Source organism: Microtus pennsylvanicus, chromosome 1, assembly GCF_037038515.1.
Source record: "Microtus pennsylvanicus isolate mMicPen1 chromosome 1, mMicPen1.hap1, whole genome shotgun sequence".
NCBI lineage: Eukaryota > Metazoa > Chordata > Mammalia > Rodentia > Cricetidae > Microtus > Microtus pennsylvanicus.
The window spans coordinates 134,865,691-134,886,929 of NC_134579.1; the positions used below are offsets into that span (position 1 = coordinate 134,865,691).

The 21,239-nt window shown below is 44.8% G+C and overlaps 1 protein-coding gene across 3 annotated transcripts; it reads left to right on the forward strand.

The window, feature by feature from the left end:
* The first annotated feature begins 2,971 nt into the window (after nt 1-2,971).
* On the forward strand, nt 2,972-18,913 carry Znf260 (zinc finger protein 260). 3 transcript variants are annotated; one of them, XM_075985994.1, is made up of 3 exons: nt 2,972-3,402; nt 11,138-11,318; nt 15,378-18,913. In XM_075985994.1, the coding sequence occupies exon 3, from the start codon at nt 15,785-15,787 to the stop codon at nt 16,979-16,981; it is 1,197 nt and encodes a 398-aa protein (XP_075842109.1). In that variant the 5' UTR covers nt 2,972-3,402; nt 11,138-11,318; nt 15,378-15,784; the 3' UTR covers nt 16,982-18,913. The 3 variants fall into 3 exon arrangements, with proteins under 3 accessions (XP_075842109.1, XP_075842129.1, XP_075842118.1); XM_075986014.1 differs by lacking the exon at nt 11,138-11,318 and having other exon boundaries at nt 15,380-18,913; XM_075986003.1 differs by lacking the exons at nt 2,972-3,402; nt 11,138-11,318 and adding an exon at nt 3,493-3,513.
* Nucleotides 18,914-21,239: the final 2,326 nt, after the last annotated feature.

The window sequence follows — 21,239 nt, forward strand, 5'->3', positions numbered from 1 at the left end:
AAAAGGATGATGGTTATCACAGAACTGTCTTACGGAGTTTGCTTTCAGTGTATCAAAGCTAGCTTTTTGGGCAAGAAACTGCCCTTGCCTCAGCTGCTGACAATTGTGTCCAAATTGGATAAGCTGGACACAAAATAAGGTGACTGCCAAACTTTGCCAAGACAAGGTAGGTGGAACCAAAGTTATCTCCATAAAGAGAACTGGGACTTAATTGGATCCTTAGATTTTTGTTTGAGGTGGGAACAGATCTACTTCTCTATTCCTTGAGCACAAGGTCTGGCAATTAGCCACACCTGTAGACAATCATCTTGAGAGAGCGGAACTCTCTAATCAACATCTAGATGGGGCTTTTGTTTGAGGTAGAAGCGCAATAATCTTGTAAGTTCCAACTCTCTGACCTTAGGTCAACATGGAAATCGGCTCATAGTTTTGAGCCTCCGCAGCTTTCCCACCTAACTTCCTGCCCAGCTATTGGCTTGTTAGCTTTCTATTAACCAATGAGAGTAACACATATATTCTTTTTTTTCTTTTTGGTTTTTCGAGACAGGTTTTGGAGCCTGTCCTGGAACTAGCTCTGTAGACCAGGCTGGTCTCGAACTCACAGAGATCCGCCTGCCTCTGCCTCCCAAGTGCTGGTATTAAAGGCGTGCGCCACCATCGCCCGGCCATATATTCATAGTGTACAAAAGGATTGTTCCACAGCATTCCCCCTTTTGTTTAATTAAAAAGGAAGGTTTTAATTTTAATATAGTAAAATTATATACAACAAAAACAATTATTAAGTAAGAATTACAGTAACAACATCTAATCCGTATGCATTTGGCAAAATTAGAGAAAATACTTAATTATCTATCTTGATGAGTCTAAAGTTTGTATCTAATTTACTTTCTAATTAACTAAGGAAAACTATAATTAAAACTATTTAGTCTTCAATTCCATCAAAGACCCCTACAAGGGTGAAATGTTACCTAATGACAGGGACCTCAACTTGCATGGACAGTCACCCAAAGTTCCTCTGCAACGTTAGGGCATCCAACTCTGGCCGACAGGTTTAGCATATCTTACATACTTTCCTGTGAAGCAGGGAATTCTGAAGGGCTTTCCTATTTTATCTTGGCAAAGTTTGGAAGTCACCTTTCTTGTGTCCATTGACTCAGTTTGGACAGTAACTGTCAGCAATTGAGGAAAGGGCAGTTTCTTTGCCCACATGGTTAGCTTTTGCCATAAAGAAAGCAACTGACATCCTGCCCAGCTACCGGCCTGTCAGCTTCTTAATTAACTAATGAGAATAATACATATTCACAGTGAAGAACAGGATTGTTCCACAGCAACATACAGAGATATTAACAGAACCAAAAGAGCCATTAACCATGTTGACAATTTTTTTTAGGCCAGGTATATAATTCTTTAGAGGAATGTTTCCAGCACATATTTGTTAGCATTTAACACAAGGGGGAAACAAAAACTCCTTTCTCTCCCAACTTCTAAGGAAGAAACAAAAATAGTTTATGAGCTTGGTGGAGTTGTGCATCCATTTAATCCCAGTGGGGAGGCAGAGTCAGGTGGATCTCTGTGAATTCAAGACCAGCCTGGTCTACAGGGTGAGTTACAGGACTGTCAGGGTTGTGTAATGTTTTCTGGAGACTTCCATTTTCAAAATGTCCAAAGAGTGCTGGGTTACAGTCCCATGGACCTTCATTGAGGAACTCTGGGTCCCCATCTCAATACTTTCAGGAAACATCTAGAACCAGGCCTTGAAGACTCCAACGGTCACATTGCTCTCTACAGAGCCTGCTGGGTGACGGCATCACAGAGTTCAGTGGAAGATCCTGGTCTGGACTCTCTGAGGTTCGCATGAGGTGCTTGTGGAGATGGTCAGTCAAGCTCATGGTCATCCTGGACACGTCTTGTTGGCAATAAAGGCTGCCTGGCTATCAAGATCTCAGCTTCGCCTCCAAGATCCCCCCCTTTCGTGTGAATCAGGAGCTCACTCGACACGAATGTGCTTTCTGTTCTTATTAAAAGCTGCTTCCACCAGCCAAGCCTTCAGGAACACTGCTTTCCAACCCATCAGATACTCAGTGTGGAACCACTTGGGCAACTTGCTATGGTCTCTGAGAATCTCGAAGTCCTTTCTTGGTGGTGAAGCTGCAGGAATGAACATATGAAATATCTTGGGAGTGACCATACTGCATGAGCCTGGCTATATGAAGTCAATGCAGCAGCAAGCCCAACTCTCTCTTTCTCTGTCTCTGTGTCTCTTCTCTCTCCTCTTATACTACTCCTGTTCCCAGAGGCAGGTCTCCCCTCTTCCTTTCCCCCTTTTCCCATTCACTTTCTCCCCACCCAATAAAAGCCCTCCCCTGAGCTCTGTTGCATGGTATCTTTTTCTCTCTCACTGGTTTTTGTAAATTACAACAGCCACTCTCGTGTTTTCCTCGATAGATCTCAAGTGAGGTTTGTTGTGCGGTGGGATTTTGTGGTATTCCTTGACTGGGGAACTGCCCGGAAACCTCTTCCTCAGAACCAGATTCTAGGGATGCTGCGAGACTTGTGGACATCATCTGCTTTGACGTGTTCACGGGCACCTCAGCCGTTTGTCCTGGTTTTCAGACATAACACTAAGGTTACACATTAAGAAACACCCAACAGGATTCCACTACACACCTGCATACTGCTTTTTACATTGTTACATACAGCCACAGTCCCCATTCACAACCCTAGGAAGTCCGGTTATAAAAAAAAAATCACAATTTCACAACATCTTTCTCCTGCTTGTTTCGCCTGAACCCAACTTTCAGTCTCAATTCCCACCCGGCGTTAGTTTGTGTGTCTAGAGTTAACACCAGAGTCTGGTACAACTTTATGGAAAGCTACCAAGTACAAGCCAGAGGCGTGGGAACGCGCGGTAACTTCTGGGAAATGTAGTTCTGCCTGTTCCACGTCACCAAGATGGTTTCCGCCAACGTTTTTACGAGAGGGTTACGTGTTATTCGGAATCTCGCCCTGCAGGCCGATTTTACGAGAGGGTTACGTTTAACCGAGAGGGTTACGTGTTATTCGGAATCTCGCCCTGCAGACGCGTAAAGCCTATTCAGTGAGTTTGAGATGCCCTTATTATACACGATGGCACACCACTGTCCTTCCTGGTAAAACAGTAAAAGCCGTAGTATTTGAGTCCCGGTCTTTAATTCCGTAACACCACCTAGACGAGCTGGGAAAAGTTCGCAGGAAAAATTGACTAGATCCCGAGACTTCTGGGAAATGTAGTCCACAGTCAAAAGAAGGAACTGGAGAAAGATCAGCTAGTTTAGATCCCTGGTGGGCAGAGACCTCTGGGCGTGCTGGCAGGAGTGCGCAGGCGCAGGCTTCGTGGCTCGCCATCGTCGCCTTTGTCTGCTGGTGAGTTTGATTTGGGGGTCTGTAGGGCCGTCGTTTTCCTGGGCCCGGGCGAGCCAAAGAAGCTGTAGGGGAGGGTTTGCTGCTCCTGCAAGGGCGAGGATGCCCGAAGGGGTGAGAATCGCTTACTGTGACAGCGGAGCTGGGAACTTGGGCGGATGGGGGGGCTGGGGAGAGCCAGAAGCCGGGGTGGGTTTGCGGGTGGGGTGAGCTTACGTGTGAGGGTGTCCTTTGGTTGGTTTCAAATTAGAGAGAAACTGAATTCAAGTTAGTGAGAATACACGAATGGGAATACACTTGTCACATTTTAAGAATAACGCCTTGTTCTAGTAAACAGGAAAGGGAAAAAGATAAATTGAGTGAGTCGTTTAAAAGTTTTTTTTTTTTAAATAAAACATGTCGGTACAAAATGAAACCAACGTTCCTTTGAAAAATCTTTTTTTTTGTAACGAAGATTTCCAAAAACTTGCTATTGGGTGCCTACACATCAGAAGGAATTAACTTAGTACTTGGAGAAACTTCAGTCGAGCCTTTTTGAGTAGCCTTTGAGTTTACAGAATAACCGTTGGGAGGTACTTTCTACTGTACAGATTCGGAATAGCTTTAGGAAAGTTGTCCCCACCCTCAGCAGAGAGGTCCAGAAGATATTTAGTACTCAAATACTCAAAGGGCTAGGTTCTTTGCCAAGTTAAAACTCTTAATTTGTTCAGATGTTCCCCATACCGAGTAGCTTTTGTTAAAGTACAGTTTTTCTTCTGCATTTTAGAGAAGTATTTTGCCTTTTTTTTTTTTTTAAGAGGGTTTCTCAGCATAGCCGTGGTTGTACTGGAACTCACCTTGTTGACTAGGCAGGCCTCTGCTTCCCAAGTACTGGAATAAAAGGCCAGCACCACCATGCCTTGCACGTCACAATTATTTATTTTGAAACAGAATTTCTCTGTGTAGCCTTTGTTGGGCTCTAAAGCCCCACCAAGGAGGAGGTCGCCCCAAGAGACACTCACAGCACGGTTGATGCAATAGCAAGAGGAATTTTTATTCTGCCACGGCAGAGGTCCCCCAGCCTCGAGAGGAGAAGGACGCCTGCTTTGTCTATTACAAGCTCTTTTAAAGGAAAAACCCACAAAATCAGGGAGGGGGGAGTACAAAATCAAAGGGAAAGTCCAAAAATCATTTGTCAACTATTTTGACTAGTTCATACAATGGTCAGCTAACTCTACTTGATCAATGTTATGGCGGTTACAAGGAGGAACACCTGCAGGTCGTCTCACCCCAGTTCCAGGGGTCTATTGAAGAAAGACTACAATGGGGATGGAAAGTACTCAAAGCTCCCGAGCACGCATGGTTGGTTACCAGGGTCCTGGTTCCCAGGAAGGGGGGTGCAGTAGTGCTAAGGTGCCTCAAAGTCTTTCACCTTGCTATTCTGGAACTAGCTCTGTAAACCAGTCTGGCCTCAAACTCAGAGATTTGCCTGCCTCTGCCTTCCAAATGCTGGGATTAAAGGCGTGCGCCACCACTAGGCAGCTTGTCGCACTTTTCCCCCCCTTGGTTTTTTTCAGACAGGGTTTCTCTGTGTAACAATCCTGGGTGTCCTGGAACTGCTCTGTAGACTAGGCTGGCTTTGAACTCACAGATATCTGCCTGTCTTTGCCTCCTGACTACTGGGGTTAAAGGCTTGTGCCACCACTACCCAGCTTTCGCATTTATTTTTAAAACATGTTTTTCTTTTTTTATTTATTAAAGATTTTATTTTTAAAGAGGTGTGTGTGTGTGTGTGTGTGTGTGTGTGTGTGTGTGTGTACTTGTGGGCGCGTGGGCACGTGGGAGTGCTGATGGAAGCCGGAAGAGGCCATCAGATCGCCTGAAGTTGGAGTTACAGCCCTGGGTGAGCAGCCCTGCGTGGGCTGCTGGGAGAACGGTACTGCTCCTGACTGCTGAGCTGGTTCTCCTGCCCATTAGCAAATTTTTCTGTAAGTGAAAGGGCTCGTTCCAGGACAGGTTCCAAAGCCACAGAGAAATCCTGTCTCGAAAAACAAAAAAAAAAAAAGAAAAAAAAAGAAAAAAAAACTTTTTTAGCCAGTCAGTGCTGGTTCACACCTTTAATTCCAGCACTTGGAGGCAGAGGCAGGCGGATCTCTGGGAGTTCGAGGCCAGCCTGGTCTACAAGAGCTAGTCCAGGACAGGCACCAAAGCTACAGAGAAATCTTGTCTCAAAAAAAAAAAAAAGCCGGGCGGTGGTGGCGCACGCCTTTAATCCCAGCACTTGGGAGGCAGAGGCAGGCGGATCTCTGTGAGTTCGAGACCAGCCTGGTCTACAGAGCTAGTTCCAGGACAGGCTCCAAAGCCACAGCGAAACTCTGTCTCGAAAAAACAAAAACAAACAAACAAAAAAAAAAACCCATAATAATAATAAAAAAAAGAGTCAATGTCAACAATTGGATAAATGAAGAAAAAAGACATTTAAACTAACAAAGAAGATGCAGCTTGTTTTAGTGTGTGTTGTATACATCTGCATGTGGGTGTGTGCATAAGTAGTCATGAGTGCACATGTACATGTATGCATGCGCATGTATACGGGTGCTGTAGGGTAGAGGCAGATGCCAGGCATCTTGCTATCTATTGTGTGAGTCAGGGTCTCTCTCGCTGAGTGAGCCTCGCTCTCCCGCTAAGCCTGGCTGGCCAGTAAGCTTTGGGGATCCACTTGTCTCTGCCCCTCTTCCATCTGCAGACTCAGGACCTAGTGCCTTTCCTGACCTTCTCTCCAGCCCCAGCTTGTTCCAAATTATCCCTCAGATATCTCCAAGCCTAGGATTGTGGGATTTACCTTTTTTTTTTTTTAACCCCTAAGTACTCCCTTCTACTGTGGTTTTCTCAGAATCAGATTACAGAGGTCTGTTTTTAAGGAGTCTTTTTCTATTTTTTTAAAACTTTCTTTTTATATATTCTTTGTGTCTTTTATATCACGCATCTCAATCCTGTTCATCTCCCAGCCCCTTCATATCTGTCCTCTGCCCTTGCAACCCCCAATAGAATAAAATTTAAGAAATAAAAAGGGAAAAAATCTCGTTATGGAAGCCACACTGTGACAGTCACACAAGTAAACCTGTTGCTCCATACAGCTTTACTTGCAAGTGTTCATTGCAAAGAGTCATTGGTCTGGCTCAAGGCCTCTGATTTTTCCTACACTATCAGTGCTGGGCCCTCACCGGGACTCCTCTTGGATATCCTGTTTTTGCCCAGTGTCATGGAGATCCTGCAGCTTTGGGGTCTGGAGGACCAGCCCCTTCACGTGCTTCCACAGGTAATAGTTGGGGTGGGTGTTGTGGTGGACCAGCTCATAGTCCTGGTTCTGGGCCTGGGTGGTTGCTGGTTGGTCAGCCACCAGCTGTCCCCTGCCCTCACCACCAAGGTGAACTCTCCAGTACTGCCCCAGCTAGTTCACCCCTTGAAGCAATGAGCTTGGGGCGGGCCAGTTCTCATGTTTCCAGGCTCAGGGTCAGCTCTCCAACACCTGGACCACCAGGGCCAGCTCTACTGTGCTGCCCAGGCAAGGTGCAGGGGTCACTGTCCTGAGTGCTGCAGCTGGTGAGGGCAGGGACAGCTCTCCCGATCTTCTGACCTCAGGGCCATCTCTCCCACCTGCCAAGGGGTGGGGTGGGGGGCAATCTTTCACCTGCCTACACCACCAGATGGCAGACAAGGGGCAAGGCCGGGTCTCCCATGCTCATATTCTCTGGGTAATTCACTGGTACCCATCAGTAGCTCTGCTGTGCTGCCCAGGTGAGGTGCAGGTCCACCTTCCTGAGTGCTGCAGCTGGTAAGGGTAAGGGTTGGCTCCCTTGCCCTCTCCACCACATGGCAGGCAAGAGGATGTGGCCAGCTGTTCCACTCACTCACTCAGGGGCAGTTCTACTGTGGTGCTCAGCAGCTGGTTGAGGGGAGGGTCGGCTCTCTGATCTGCCGCATGTGTCAAGGGGTAAAGGGGGCGTCTCTTCCCACCCATGCCACCACATGACAGGTGAGTAGTAGGGACAGCTCTCCCATGCTCACAACTTCGAGGTGGACTCACCCACACCTCCACCAATAGGGTGGGCTCTTTTGTGTTGCCCAGGTGAGATGCAGAGCCTGCTTTCTTCTGAGCGGTGCAGCTGGTGAGGGCCAGGGGCATCTCTCCTACCCGCCTCAGGCATAGAGGGGTGGGAGATGGGGCATCTCTTTCCTGCCCATGCCATTGTATGGCAGATGAGGGGCAGGGCCAGATCTCTCATGCTCCAGTTCTCAGGGCCGGCTCATCCATGCCTGCATGCAGGGTCAATCTGTTGTGCAGCCCATGCGAGGTGTAGGACCCTTTCTCCTGAGTGCTTCAGCCAGTGAGTGGCGGGACCAACTTGTCCAGCCCTAGTCTCTTGACCTTTGATGGTTTCAGGAGTCATGGACATCAACAGAGACCGCAGCTGCGTCAGAGACATGAACCCAGATGTGGGCCTGACATTGGCAATCAAGCCACCCATCTCTGCCCACTCCTCACTTCTTTTCCTCTTCAGATGTGCCTCTCTCCTCTGCTCACAGGACATGAACCATTCTCCCCTTCTCTTTTTCCCATACCACACTATACATTTGCTCACTATTGCTTCCTCATCACAAGGAGACTGTAATTGTGGCCAACTGCCTGGCACCTCCTGGTTGGTGAGAAGGTGTTGCTGGAGTCCCCTCGTGGACTAGGGCTAGAAAGCCTGGGTTGCATTTGATTGAGTTCTGCCTGCCCCAGTTATATGGTGTGGGGCAGATGTGTGGCTAGGGTCCTCTCGTGCAGGCTGGGGCTCTATGTTTTTAATCCGTGTGTCCAGTGAATGGCTCCATTTGGAGGTTTCAGAAGACCTTCAACCTGACTGTCCTGAAACTCAGTGTGTAGAGCAGGCTGGCCTGGAACTTGGAGTATAGGAGAACAGCCTTGTGTTGCCATACACCACTCCAAGCAGAATTCCTCATAGCACAGGATCGATAAATGTTTGCTAAATTCAGGATGTGCATATAATTACAGAAGCCTAAATTACATTTAATTTCTCCAAGAGTTACTAGACCTAGGTAAAATATTAGACCTGAAAAGGTTTTAAGAGCTGAGTTGTTAGTATTATCCAAATAATTTCCTGTATGTTTTGTTTGTATTGTTCATGGTTGATGATAACTTTTTTTTTCCTTTGTTTTTTTGAGACAGGATTTCTCTGTAGCTTTGGAGCCTGTCCTGGAACTAGCTCTTGTAGACCAGGCTGGCTTCGAACTCCCAGAGATCCAGATCCGCCTGCCTCTGCCTCCCGAGTGCTGGGATTAAAGGTGTGCACCACCACCGCCTGCCTAAGTTGATGACTTTTAAAAGAAACCATGTTTTTGTTTTACTTTTGTCCTTGTTGGGATTGAACCCCTAACCTTCTCAAGGCAAAGCCTCTCTGTCTCTCTCTCTGTCTCTCTCTCTCTCTCTCTGTATGTGTGTGTGTGTGTGTGTGTGTGTGTGTGTGTGTGTGTGTGTTTGGATATTTTGCCTGATTGGATAGATGAGTACAACATGTGCTTGTCTGGTGTCTTTTGGAGGTCAGAAAAAGATGTCACATTCTGTGCATCTGGAATTACAGATGATTGTGAGCTACCATATGGGTTCTGGGAACCAAACTTGGGACCCCTGCAAGAGCAGGAAGTAGTCTTAACCACTGAGCTTCCTCCACAGAAGATTATCTGCAGCCTTTTCTCTCTCCCTCCCTCCCTCCCTCCCTCCCTCCCTCCCTCCCTCCCTCCCTCCCTCCCTCTCTCTCTCTCTTCCTCCTTCCCTCCTTTCCTTTGTTTTGAGATTTTAAAACTGATTTTTATTTTATATGTATGGGTGTAATTGTTTTTTCTTTTCTTTTCTTTTCTTTTTTTTTTTTACTCTTTGGGGGCCTGTCACCCAGCTCCCAAATAAATATGTATGCCTGACCTTAGCTTGGCTTATTTCTAGTCATTTTCTTAACTTAGATTATCCCATCTACCTTTTGCCTTTACCTTTCCCTATTCTATATCTTTCTTCCAATTACTCTGTGGCTGGTTGTGTCCTGGGTGGCTGGCCCCTGCCATCCTCTTTTCCTTTTCTCCTCCTCCTCCTCATCTACTTCTATTCAGTCTCTCTGCCTGCCAGCCCCACCCATTTCTCTCTCCTGTTCAGCTATTGGCTGTTCTGCTTCTTACCAGACCAATCAGGTGTTTTAGGCAGGCAAAGTAACACAGCTTCACAGAGTTAAACAAATGTAGCATAAAATAATGCAACACATCTTTGTATCATTAAATAAATATTCCACAGCATAAATGGTTGTAACATATCTTAAACTAATATTCCACAACATACGGGTTTTTGCCTGCACGTATGTCTACGTATCATATGTATACAGTACGCACAGAGGCCAGAAGAGGACACTCGATCTGATAGACCTTGAGTTCTGATGGTTTGTGAGCTGTCCTGCGGGTGCTGGGAACTGAACCTGGGTCCTCCGAAAGAGCAGCCATTGTTTTTAACTGCTGAGCCATCTTTCAAGCCCCCTTTCTTTTTTTGGGCTCAAGATGGGGTCTCACTGTGTAATTCTGGCTGTCTGGAACTCACTTTGTAGACCAGGCTGGCCTCAAATTTATAGAAATGTGCCTGCCTCTGACTCCTGATTAAAAGTGTGTGCTACTACTCCCAGCCCCTCTAACTTTTTAAAGACAGTTTTCATGTAGCACAGGCTGGAACTCACTATGTAACTGACCTTGAACTTCTGCTCCTTCAGCCTCTGTTGCCTGAGTACATGTACCAGTTTATAGTCTCTCTTTTTCCAATTGTGTGTGTGTTGTGCATGTGTTTTTTATGTTTGTTGACATATTGGTGGTGGAAGGGCATGTACACATGAGTGTGCCTGCATGTGGGTGGGTCTTACACTGATGTTAGGAATCACCTTCCATCTATTTTGTTTTTTTGAGACAGTGTTTCTCTGTAGCTTTGGAGCCTGTCCTAGAACTTATTCTGTAGACCAGGCTGGCCTTGAACTCGCAGAGATCCGCCTGCCTCTGCCTCCCCAGTACTGGGATTAAAGGTGTGTGCCATGACTTCCCAGCTCCCTCCATCTACTTTTTACTTTACTTATTAAGTCATTTTTTTTCTCCACCACACTCAGAGCGCCTATGGCTAGTACTACTAGCCAGCTTGCTCTCAGGGTTCCTTCTCTGCCCTCTGACAATGGATCCTAGGGAGCCAAACACCTATCTTCATGCTTGCTGTTACAAATACTTTAACCACTGAGCCATTTCTCTGGCCTTCTATTTACTTTTTTGAAACAGGTTGCCTAGTCTTTTCTCAAATCTCCATCTTCCCGCCTTGATTTCCAAGTTGCCAGTACTGGAAACACATGTTCCCACTCCTGCCTTAAACCTGTTGCGGGGGTTGGGGGGGAAGATAAGACAGCAGTTTGCCTTCATTTGGCAGCGAGGCCACCTGTGACAGCTGCCCAGACATCATGGTGAGATGGCAGTTTGGGCAACCTCAGAAAAGTCAGTGTCATAGTTTCTCTGTATAACTTAAATTCTGAAAATGAAATACCTTGTGTTACCCACGTCCGAAGTACCTTTTGGTTTTAGGCAGAATTTTGGGTTTATCCTGAATGCAAACTGTCAACGCTCTTGCCCTTTGCTGTGGGCCTGAACGCACCGAGGCTCCTAGACGCACAGAACTTGGTTGTTTTCGCAGGCCAGCGGAGTGGAAGTTTGCTTGCCCTTCAAACCTCTAGTGAGTTCTGAGGCCTCAGCCTGACTTAAGGCTGCTGCTTTGATTTCCAGAGATATCAGCGTCCTGAAGCACTTTCTCTTTGCCAGTTTAGAGTCTATGCTTCAAACAGAAACGGTGGGTGGTTGAGAAGTTAAGTCTGCAGGTGAGTGGAAGCCTTGTATACGTTCAGTGTCCTGGGTGCAGTGAGGCTTTGCAACTGCCTCTGGGTTTTTAGTTGTTGTTGTTGTTGTTGTTGTTTTCAATCAGCTCAGCCCCATTTGATTGCTGAAAATCCTTTAGACAGGTCGGTGATCCAGGCCCTGCTTTCCTTTCCTCACCCTCTATAGGATTGGTTGATCTTCTAACTTCTCTGCTGCATGCCAGCCCCCCTCCTTCACTTCCAGGCCTAATTTTAATGGCTGCTCCTGTACCTCCAGCTCTCGTCTCCATAGGCACCGGCACTCGTGTGCACATCCACACACTAACACGTTTAAGACAAACAGCAAACCCTACAGAGCATGCAGGTCTTTTTCCTTGTTTTAACTCCCTGACCAACACCTCATGGCAGCTATTTGAGTGGCGTTGCCATAGTGTGCTAGATATTCTGTGTAACCTAAAAGGATTTAACTGTAGGAGGACATGCATAGATTGTCTGCAGAGATGCCCTGTGGATGCCCAGGGATGGCTCAGTAGCCAGCTGTTTTTGCTCAGTCTTTCCTTACCCTGAACTACAAATCGGCAACCACATAAGTTACTTTAAGTTATTTTATTTATTTATTTATTTATTTATTTTTGGTTTTTCGAGACAGGGTTTCTCTGTAGCTTTGGAGCCTGTCCTGGAACTAGCTCTTGTAGACCAGGCTGGCCTCGAACTCCCAGAGCCTGCCTCTGCCTCCCGAGTGCTGGGATTAAAGGCTTGCGCCACCACCGCCCAGCTCACATAAGTTGCTTTTTATTGTTGTTGAGACAGGGTTTCAATATGTATCCTTTGTTGTCCTCAAACTTGCTGTGTAGCTCAGGCTAGCCTCTAACTCACAGAGATTGAGTGCTGGGATTGAGAACTGACTCCTACACGTTGTCCTCTGACTCCCACGCACGCAGTGCCTGCGCACCGGCTCAGCACACAGCACAGAGTGAATATGTGCCTCCTTGTTCCTTCCTTGTTACTTTCATGAACAGTTTTGCAGTAACGTGCTTTATCTAGCATGGCTGTCTTTGAGTGGGATTTCTCTGTATTGGATGAGCCTGTTCTTGTGTTGAACACGTGCAGAATTTCGGAAAGCTTTCTTTATTCTGTTCTGTTGTTTCTCGGTTGTTTTCCACAACTCATTTGATACTTTTCAGATCTCCTAGATTTTATTACTGATGCACTAATTTTCCAGCCATTACTCTAGATCCCTTGGTTCCCTCCACCCTTTCTACTTGTTTCTTGCTTTGTGTGTGTGTGTGCTAATGTGTTAAATCTTTTTGAAAAATATTAATTTTATTATTATTAGTGTGTGTTTGTATACAAGCATACTTCTATGGTATGTTTGGAGGTCAGAACGCAAACCTGTGGAGTCTCCTTCCACAGGGCTCTGGGGCTCAAACTCTAGATGTCAAGCTTGAGTATCAAGCCATTTATCAGTCGATCTCATTTGGCTCTAATTTATTATAATCTTAAACGTATACGGCATTGTTTTTTCTTTTAACTTTTTATAATATTAGCTATAGTGTTTATTTGTTTATCTTCAGTGAGTGTTCTCTTGTGTGAAGAGGCATCATGACCAAGGCAACTCTAAAAGAAAGAGTGTAGTTGTGGGCTTGCTTACAGCATCAGAGGGCTAGTCCGTCATTCCCATGTAAGGGCCCGATGGAGGCACGGTGTGTTTATGGTGCCTGAGCAGTAGCTGAGAGTTGCGTTCTGTCTCCAATCAGAGCGAACACTGGGCCTGCTGTGGGGCGTTTGAAACCTCAAAGTCTGCTCCCAGTCACACTCCTCCTCCAACAAGGCCACACCTCCTAATCCTTCTCAAACCGGGCTGCTCTCTGAGTGACTAAGCATTCGAATATATGGGCCTATGAGGGCTGTTCCCATTCCAGCACCACAGGACTAAACCCAGGGTTTCTTAAGTTTGGAATCTTCAGCTGCCAAAGTGCTGAGAATACTTTTTCTTGATATTTACCTTCCAGGTCTTTCTACTGATCAAAGCTGCATTACGGGAGTAGGGATGTAGCTCAGTTTGTGGGTTCCTCGCTTACATGGACCTTTGTAGTCCTGCCTTTGATCCCGGCGCCCTGTAAATCCTGCAGATTGGCACATGCCTGCCTTTGATCCCAGCACCCTGTAAATCATGCAGATTGGCACATGCCTGGCACAGGCAGGAGGAGTGGAAGCTGTCAGTCATCCTCAGCTACATGGTGATTTTGGGGCATCCTAGTTTACATGAGACCCTCAAAAAGAATCGTGTCGCTGTTAAGAGCAGGTGTTGCTCCTTCTCAGCACCCTCACTGGGTGGCTCACAAAGCCTATAACTACCTTCCGGGATTTGATGCTTCTGACCTCCACAGGAACCAGCACTCATGTGCTCATATGTACCCCACATACACAGACACATAGATACAAGTTAAGTCTTTAAAAAGTTGAATAGATGAGAGCAAGAGTTGAGGGTATTAGCTATTCATTTATATTCATAAATATCTACTCTTCCCAAATTATAGTTTGTAGTTATCTAGTTATAATTTTTTCTTTTTTAATAACTTTATTTATTATTTTTGGGTTTTTCGAGACAGGGTTTCTCTGTAGCTTTGGAGCCTGTCCTGAAACTAGCTCTTGTAGACCAGGCTGGCTGTGAACTCCCAGAGATCTGCCTGCCTCTGCCTTCTGAGTCCTGGGATTAAAGCCACCACCGCCTGGCTTTGGTTATAATTTTTGACAGGAGGTCTCTGTCTGTAGTCCAGGCTCCCTGGAGTTAGCTCAAGCTAATTTTGGACATGGCTGGCTTTTAAACATGTGGCGCTCCTTCTGCCCTCGTCTCCCGTTGCTGAGGCTGCATATGTGACTGTATAATCTTTTGGTTGAGATCTGTCTCAGATTAATTTTGTCTCTGCCTGACACCTTATTTGCAGTCTTTCTGGTCAAGCACGTTCAGTGCTCTCTGAGCCTTCCGTTGCCCACTGGTGTTTAGTGTTCATCCCTCCATGCCCTTAGTCCTTTTTATTACCATTTTAGTGGGATTTCAAGAAAACATAGAGAAAAATGCATTTAAAAAATATTGTTAGCCAGGAATGGTGGTGCACGCCTTTAATCCAGCACTCTGGAGGCAGAGGCAGGTGGATCTCTGTGCATTTAGAGGCCAGCCTGGTCTACAAATCGAGTTCCAGGATGGCCAGGATTGTTATACAGAGAAACCCTAACTCGAAAAACAAAGCAAAACAATATATTTATTTATTACACATTATATATATTTATTATATCTATTATTTATTTTTCACCCTGTCATCGTATGCACTATCAGTCTTAGGTGTTTGTCCTGGTGGTTGTCTCGGCTTTTAATGTTTTCTCTTATTTTACTTACTGACGATGTGTGCAGGGTACATTGAAAACAGTTAAAACTGCTCATATCTGGAAACGTTACTGTATTTCTGCTTTCGTATGAAAAGACTAGACTTCAAGAGTTTAGGCTTTTTGTCTTTGAGTTAGTTTTTTACCTTTCTTCCGTCCCTCCCTTTCTCTCTCCCCCCTTTCTTCTTTCCTCTTCTTTCCTTCCTTCTCTCTCTCTCCTTTTTTTCTTCCTTCCTTCCTTTCTTTTTTTCCCAAGACAGCCCTGGCTCCTCCTAGAACTCTCTCTGTAGCCCAGGCTGGCCACAGATTCAGAGATCTGCCTGCCCCTGCCTCCCAAGTGCTGGGATTAATGGCATGTGCCACCACCTTCTGAGTGTTAGCCTTGTGTTTAAGGAAGAGTCTCATCTGTAGCCAGGTTGGCCTGGAATTCACTATCTAACCCATGTTGGTCCTAACCGTCAGTGTCCCGAGCTCTGGGTCATGTGACCTACCAGGTGTGACTTAAATAGGTCTTTTGTAATAGCACATTTCTGCAGTTTTGTTAGTAAAAATGGGAGAATTCACAGTTTGTTAAGGATGTTAATGATAAGGTAAATTATTGGATACTTACTACATTCTAGACACCAACAGTTTTACTCTTGTTAATTCTTTTAGTAACTTTTTGTTGTTGTCTTTTAGAGGCAGCCTCTGGTGTTTTTGCAAAGACAAGGACACAGGATGAAAGACTTGCAAGTTAAGTCCCATCATTCTCTATAGAAATAGACTAAAAAATTTTTTGGAAGACCTAGGATACAGAGTATTTTCCTCTGGGTGCAGACATTGCATGTGGGGCTCAGCTGAAGAAAAGGTGAACTGTAATTTCTCCACGTTCATCATTTACTTGTGCCAGTAAGAGCAACTGTAAGAAAGAACCATTAACATAAAGGCGGCACTGTACTTCTGTCCCTTGTCACCCCATCTCACGCCATTCGCGTAAACAGTCTCTCGTTATATATCCAGCTTCACTAGATACACATCTAGTGCATGTGGCAAAGCTTCCATCCTATCTCAGTAGACGCTAGGAGAAAACCCTTGTGCGTGACAGAATGTTTGAAAGTCTTCATCCCGAGTCAGAGCTTCTGCGTGATGGACTCGATCCTGGAGAGAAACTTTATGAATGTAATGAATGTAGAAAAACCTTTAGCCTGAAAGAAAGCTTTGTAGAGCATAAGAAAATGCACAGTGGAGAGAACTCGCATGAATGTACAGAATGTGGCAAAGCGTTTTCTCGAGTCTCATCACTTACTCTACATATGAGAAGTCACGCACGGAGGAAATCACATAAACGTGGAAAAGCCTTCAGCCAGAGAGGAAACCTTCTTTCTCCTCAGAAGCAACATGCTGAAGAGAAGACTTCTGTTCAGATGCCAGCCCCCGTCAGAAATCAGAGAAGCACGGGGAACAAACCATTTGCGTGTAAGGAATGTGGGAAAGCTTTTAATGGCAAAGCATATCTCAAAGAGCATGAGAAAATTCATACAGGAGAGAAGCCATTTGAATGCAGTCAGTGTGGAAGAGCCTTCAGCCAGAAGCAGTACCTCCTGAAGCATCAGAACGTCCACAGCGGAAAGAAACCTTTTAAATGTAACGAGTGCGGTAAGGCTTTTAGCCAGAAAGAGAACCTCATTATCCACCAGAGAATCCACACCGGAGAGAAACCCTACGAATGCAAAGGGTGTGGGAAGGCGTTCATTCAGAAGTCAAGCCTCATCAGACACCAGAGAAGTCACACCGGAGAGAAACCATACACATGTCAGGAGTGTGGGAAAGCCTTCAGTGGCAAATCCAACCTCACCGAGCATGAGAAAATCCATATCGGAGAGAAGCCCTACAAATGCAATGAATGCGGGACGATTTTCCGGCAGAAGCAGTATCTCATCAAACATCACAACATCCATACAGGCGAGAAACCCTACGAATGTAATAAGTGCGGAAAAGCCTTTTCTCGGATTACGTCACTCATAGTGCACGTGAGAATTCATACAGGTGATAAACCCTATGAATGTAAAATCTGTGGGAAGGCCTTCTGTCAGAGCTCCTCTCTCACAGTGCATATGAGGAGCCATACGGGCGAGAAGCCCTACGGCTGTAACGAGTGTGGGAAGGCCTTTTCTCAGTTCTCAACTCTTGCTTTACACATGAGAATCCACACTGGTGAAAAGCCGTACCAGTGTAGTGAGTGTGGGAAGGCTTTCAGCCAGAAGTCACACCACATCAGACACCAGAGAATTCATATTCATTAAAGCTCTATAAATGCCTTAGATTTAGGAACACTTGAGCAGAATGTATGGTTGGTAATATATCAAAAGATTTATCTTACATTAAAGTTACACAAATATAGGTAATCCTTCTATAGTAACTCAAAACTTAAATGTAAAGATATTTAATAAGATGTATCACAGTATTATATACTTCACAGGCTCTCACAATAAAAGTTATTAGTATAATATTTTTCGGTTTTTTTTTTCCTCTGTAGCTTTGGAGCCTGTCCTGGAACTCACTTTGTAGACCAGGCTGGCCTCGAACTCACAGAGATCCGCCTGCCTCTGCTTCCCAGGTGCTGGGATTAAAGGTGTGCGCCACCACCACCCAGCTCAGTGCTATAATATACACCCTTCTCATTGACCTTAGAGTCCAGTGACTCCAAGAACTACAGTCTCAGAAAGTTTATCAAATGTATTAAGATAATATGAGCAATACAAGTTTTGAAATTAAGAGGTAAAAATATTTTTGACATGCTTTTCTATATGGGTCATTTGTAAAAACCACTTTTCAAAGAAGGCATTTTGGGACAGGGTCTCCCTGTGTAGATAGCCCAGGGTGACCTTAAACTCACGACATAGCCCAAGTTGGCCTCAAGTTTCTGGTGATTTGGTTACTCAGCCTCCCAGTGCTGCAATTACAGATATCCCTCACCATGCCAAATCACAAGTCTTTGTTGATAGAAGTGTATAAAGTTGAGGCCATAACAGAATATTGAATCTAGAAATATGAATGAATTCATGGAGGATTGGTATTTGATTCTGGCAGTATCCCAGATCAGTACAAATCTTACTTAAAAATGGATGACTTAAAAAATAATCTCAGGATAATCAGCTTTTGTGTGGGAAAATAATAGATCTCTGAAGTCTTCATTTATTAAAGTATTTCATAGGATCCAGTGTCTTTGCAGAAAGGAAGGCCTTGTTTAAGAACTTCCTAAGTGGATGGTTTCTGATACTTGAGTAGGAAAGAAATTCTAGAATCTTCAGGTGTTGTTCTTGAGCATTTATACTTATTCTCAAGACACTGATGCTCACTTAGGGAGCTGTGCACCAGTCAGTCTGCTCATTACAGCATGAGTTACGGTAGCAAAAATCAGGCACAGGTATTTGTTGCTTATGAAGTAGATGAATAAAATGTAACAGTCATACAGTAGAATATTCCAGCAGCTTGGCACAACTGGTTAAATTTATGTATTAACAGCAAAAGAAAAAAATCAGCATGAAGAAAATTGAATTGCTAGATATATTGTGATGATTCCTGTGTAAATTTGAATAAAACCAACTTGTCAACACTGGTACTAAGCATTGCCTATGGAAACACTTCTCTAAAACTAGACTTGGGAGGATATGTATCCAGTTCCCCAAAAGTGGCCATTGCTGTTACTAATGGAGTTCTGTAGAAGTGAAATGTGACAAAGCAGGGTGATTATATGCTACTCCAGGTTTATATCTAAATATCTGCTTTTCATTAAAAATAAAGGTTCCGAATAAATGTAACAAATTGATAGTTCTACGTTGTGGCAACATATATTTTGTGCTATTTTTCTTAAAAAGATAGCTATGAATGAGATACATATTACAAGAGTCCCCATGGTATGTGTGGGATACATCCCACGGTACCTGGTGGACACCTGAAGTATAATATTAACTGTTAGCTTTTCCTATGTACATATGTGCTGGTGGTGACGTTTATTAGTACCACAGAAGTCTAACAGCAACTTTTACACAGCATTGTAACTGCAGCTTCTGACTTTCCCCCCTTATTGAGAACATTTGTGTCTTCATGGAAGCACAACTTCACTTGCGCATCAATGTTCTTGGGCTTTGGAGCCATTGCTGAGTGAAGAAAGTGTTCTGTGTATTTTCTGTCCACTGATTGGACCCAGACGAATAAAATTTGGAGAAGTCTTGCCCTGATCTGGTTGTTTTCTTGTGATATGGGGTTGGTCCTTTTGCTGAGGCCTGGATATTTTGGTGCTCTAGACCATGCCAAGAGATTGGTGATTCTGTCCTTAGGTGTGGTGAGTTGGAAGTGACGTCATAGTAACCATGACTGACTGGAGCAGGAAAAAACGAAAGCCTGTAGAATGTCATCAACTTTCATTCTCCCGTTTGTCTGACTATATTAAAACTAGAATTTGACCTTTATATGCCCCCTCCCATCCCTTATCTCTCTTAAACACACAAGGCTAACTTTGAATTCATAGCAGTTCTCCTGCCTCAGTCTCGGATTACAAGGGTCAGCCATTATGCTAGACCTCGCACTTGGTCATATGTCTTAAGTGTAAGGTAACTCAAAAGAAGGGCTAACATACCTTCAGCTTTTTTAAAAAAATATTTATTTTTATTTATTATGTATACAATATTCTGTCTGTATGTATGTCTGCAGGCCAGAAGAGGGCACCAGACCTCATTACAGATGGTTGTGAGCCACCATGTGGTTGCTGGGAATTGAAGTCAGGACCTTTGGAAGAGCAGCCAATGTGTATTGGTTAGACACCTCTATAGATCCAGAGGCTCTGGCAAATCTCAAGGCCTTTGTTACTCAGTTGGTCCCTGAAAGTCATAGAAAGATACAAAAGATGGATGGGTTTGCAGGAAAGAACAGGTCACAACTATTAGAAATACCCTAGAAAATGTTTGATGTCAGAGATCTTTACAAAAGGACCAATGTCAGGGTCAGCCCCGACATAAATCATTTCTCGTGCCAGAGTGGAGGTATGGGAATGAAATCTCACATGACTTTATTGGGAGGGAGTTTTCAGGGACCCTTCATGAAATCCTGAGTTCACATCCTGAAAATTTCCTGTTTATTCTCCAAACAGCTTTTATACCAAAACGTAAACTGAGGGGGAAGTTTGTTAGCATTCTGTTTCCTAGGTAGCGTGGAGAATGACTTAGGTCACATCTACAACTGTGCCTGCTCTGTCACATAGACTGAAAAACACCTCTTCCTCAGGCTGTCTCCTAAATTACAATAGAAGGGGCAGAATGACATGAGCATATCCTGACAATTTGCTGAGGATGGCGTCAGGCTCTCTCACTATGTAAAGCTAGGTGACCACCTTCTGTGTGGCAGGTACAAATTGTGCCTTGCCAGGTTGCTCAGAATCCTGGCTGCCATAGAAATATGGGCCTGTATAATCCAGCCCCTACAGACCAATGCAACTACTGAAAAGAAATGGGTCATTGGAAAAATGAATGCCCATGATAGAAACAGGTAGATAACCTCCTCCCTTACCCAAGCCAATCCTAGCAAGGTCAAACATCCAATTGTCTGGTTTAGAGGAACAAATAATTCAGTAGCCACCCCTTTGGTCAAACAGCCTTGAGCAAGAATAGGTTTGACTTCTCTAACCTTTAGTCAAGATGCAAGGGATCCAAAAGTGGGCCCTCGCACGTAGTACAGCTAAGACCTGGAGCTATGCCCATTTGGGTCTAGCAATACCCCATGGCTTGGAAGCAGGGAAGGGGTTTGGTTTTACATCAGGCACCTCCTTGAAGTAGGCATACTTACTCCTCATCAGTCAGTCTGTAATACCCCCTGCTTGCCTGTCCGAAAGTCTGGATGGAATTTAAGACTATAGATTAGTACTCAAAAGATGCATCCTTTTCCATCCTCCTGTTAAAATTGAGTCAGCCCATCTTATTTGAATGGGCTGAGCCTGAACTGAAGCTATTGGGACAGCTAACCTGGACCAGACTGCCAGGGTTCAAAACCTCTCCCACCATCTTCAATGAAGACCTAAGTCAGGGTTTATCTGTAGTAGTAGCTGCAGTGGGGCTGAGTCCCCGGCACCTGGCCGCCCGCATGGCTAGCTTAATACCCAAAATAATTACACGGAAACTGTATTCTTTTAAATACTGCTTGGCCCATTAACTCTAGCCCTTACAGGCTAATTCTCATATCCCGATCAACCCATCTCTAATAATCTGTGTAGCATCAGTCTTACCAGGAAAGATTCAGCATGTCTGACCTGGAAGCTTGCTTCATGGCGTCTGCCCGGGAGACAGGAGCATGGCCTCTCTGAGCTCACTTCCTCTTCCTCCAAGCATTCTGTTCTGCCTACTCCACCCACCTAAGGGATGGCCTATCAAAATGGGCCAAAGCAGTTTGTTTATTACCAATGACCTTCCTCCATCATTTATCTCTTTTTCAGTAACTACCCAAAGGTAGCCTGGCTTCAATATGTGAATAATTTATTATTGTCAGCTAAAAATGAGGACTGTTTGAGAA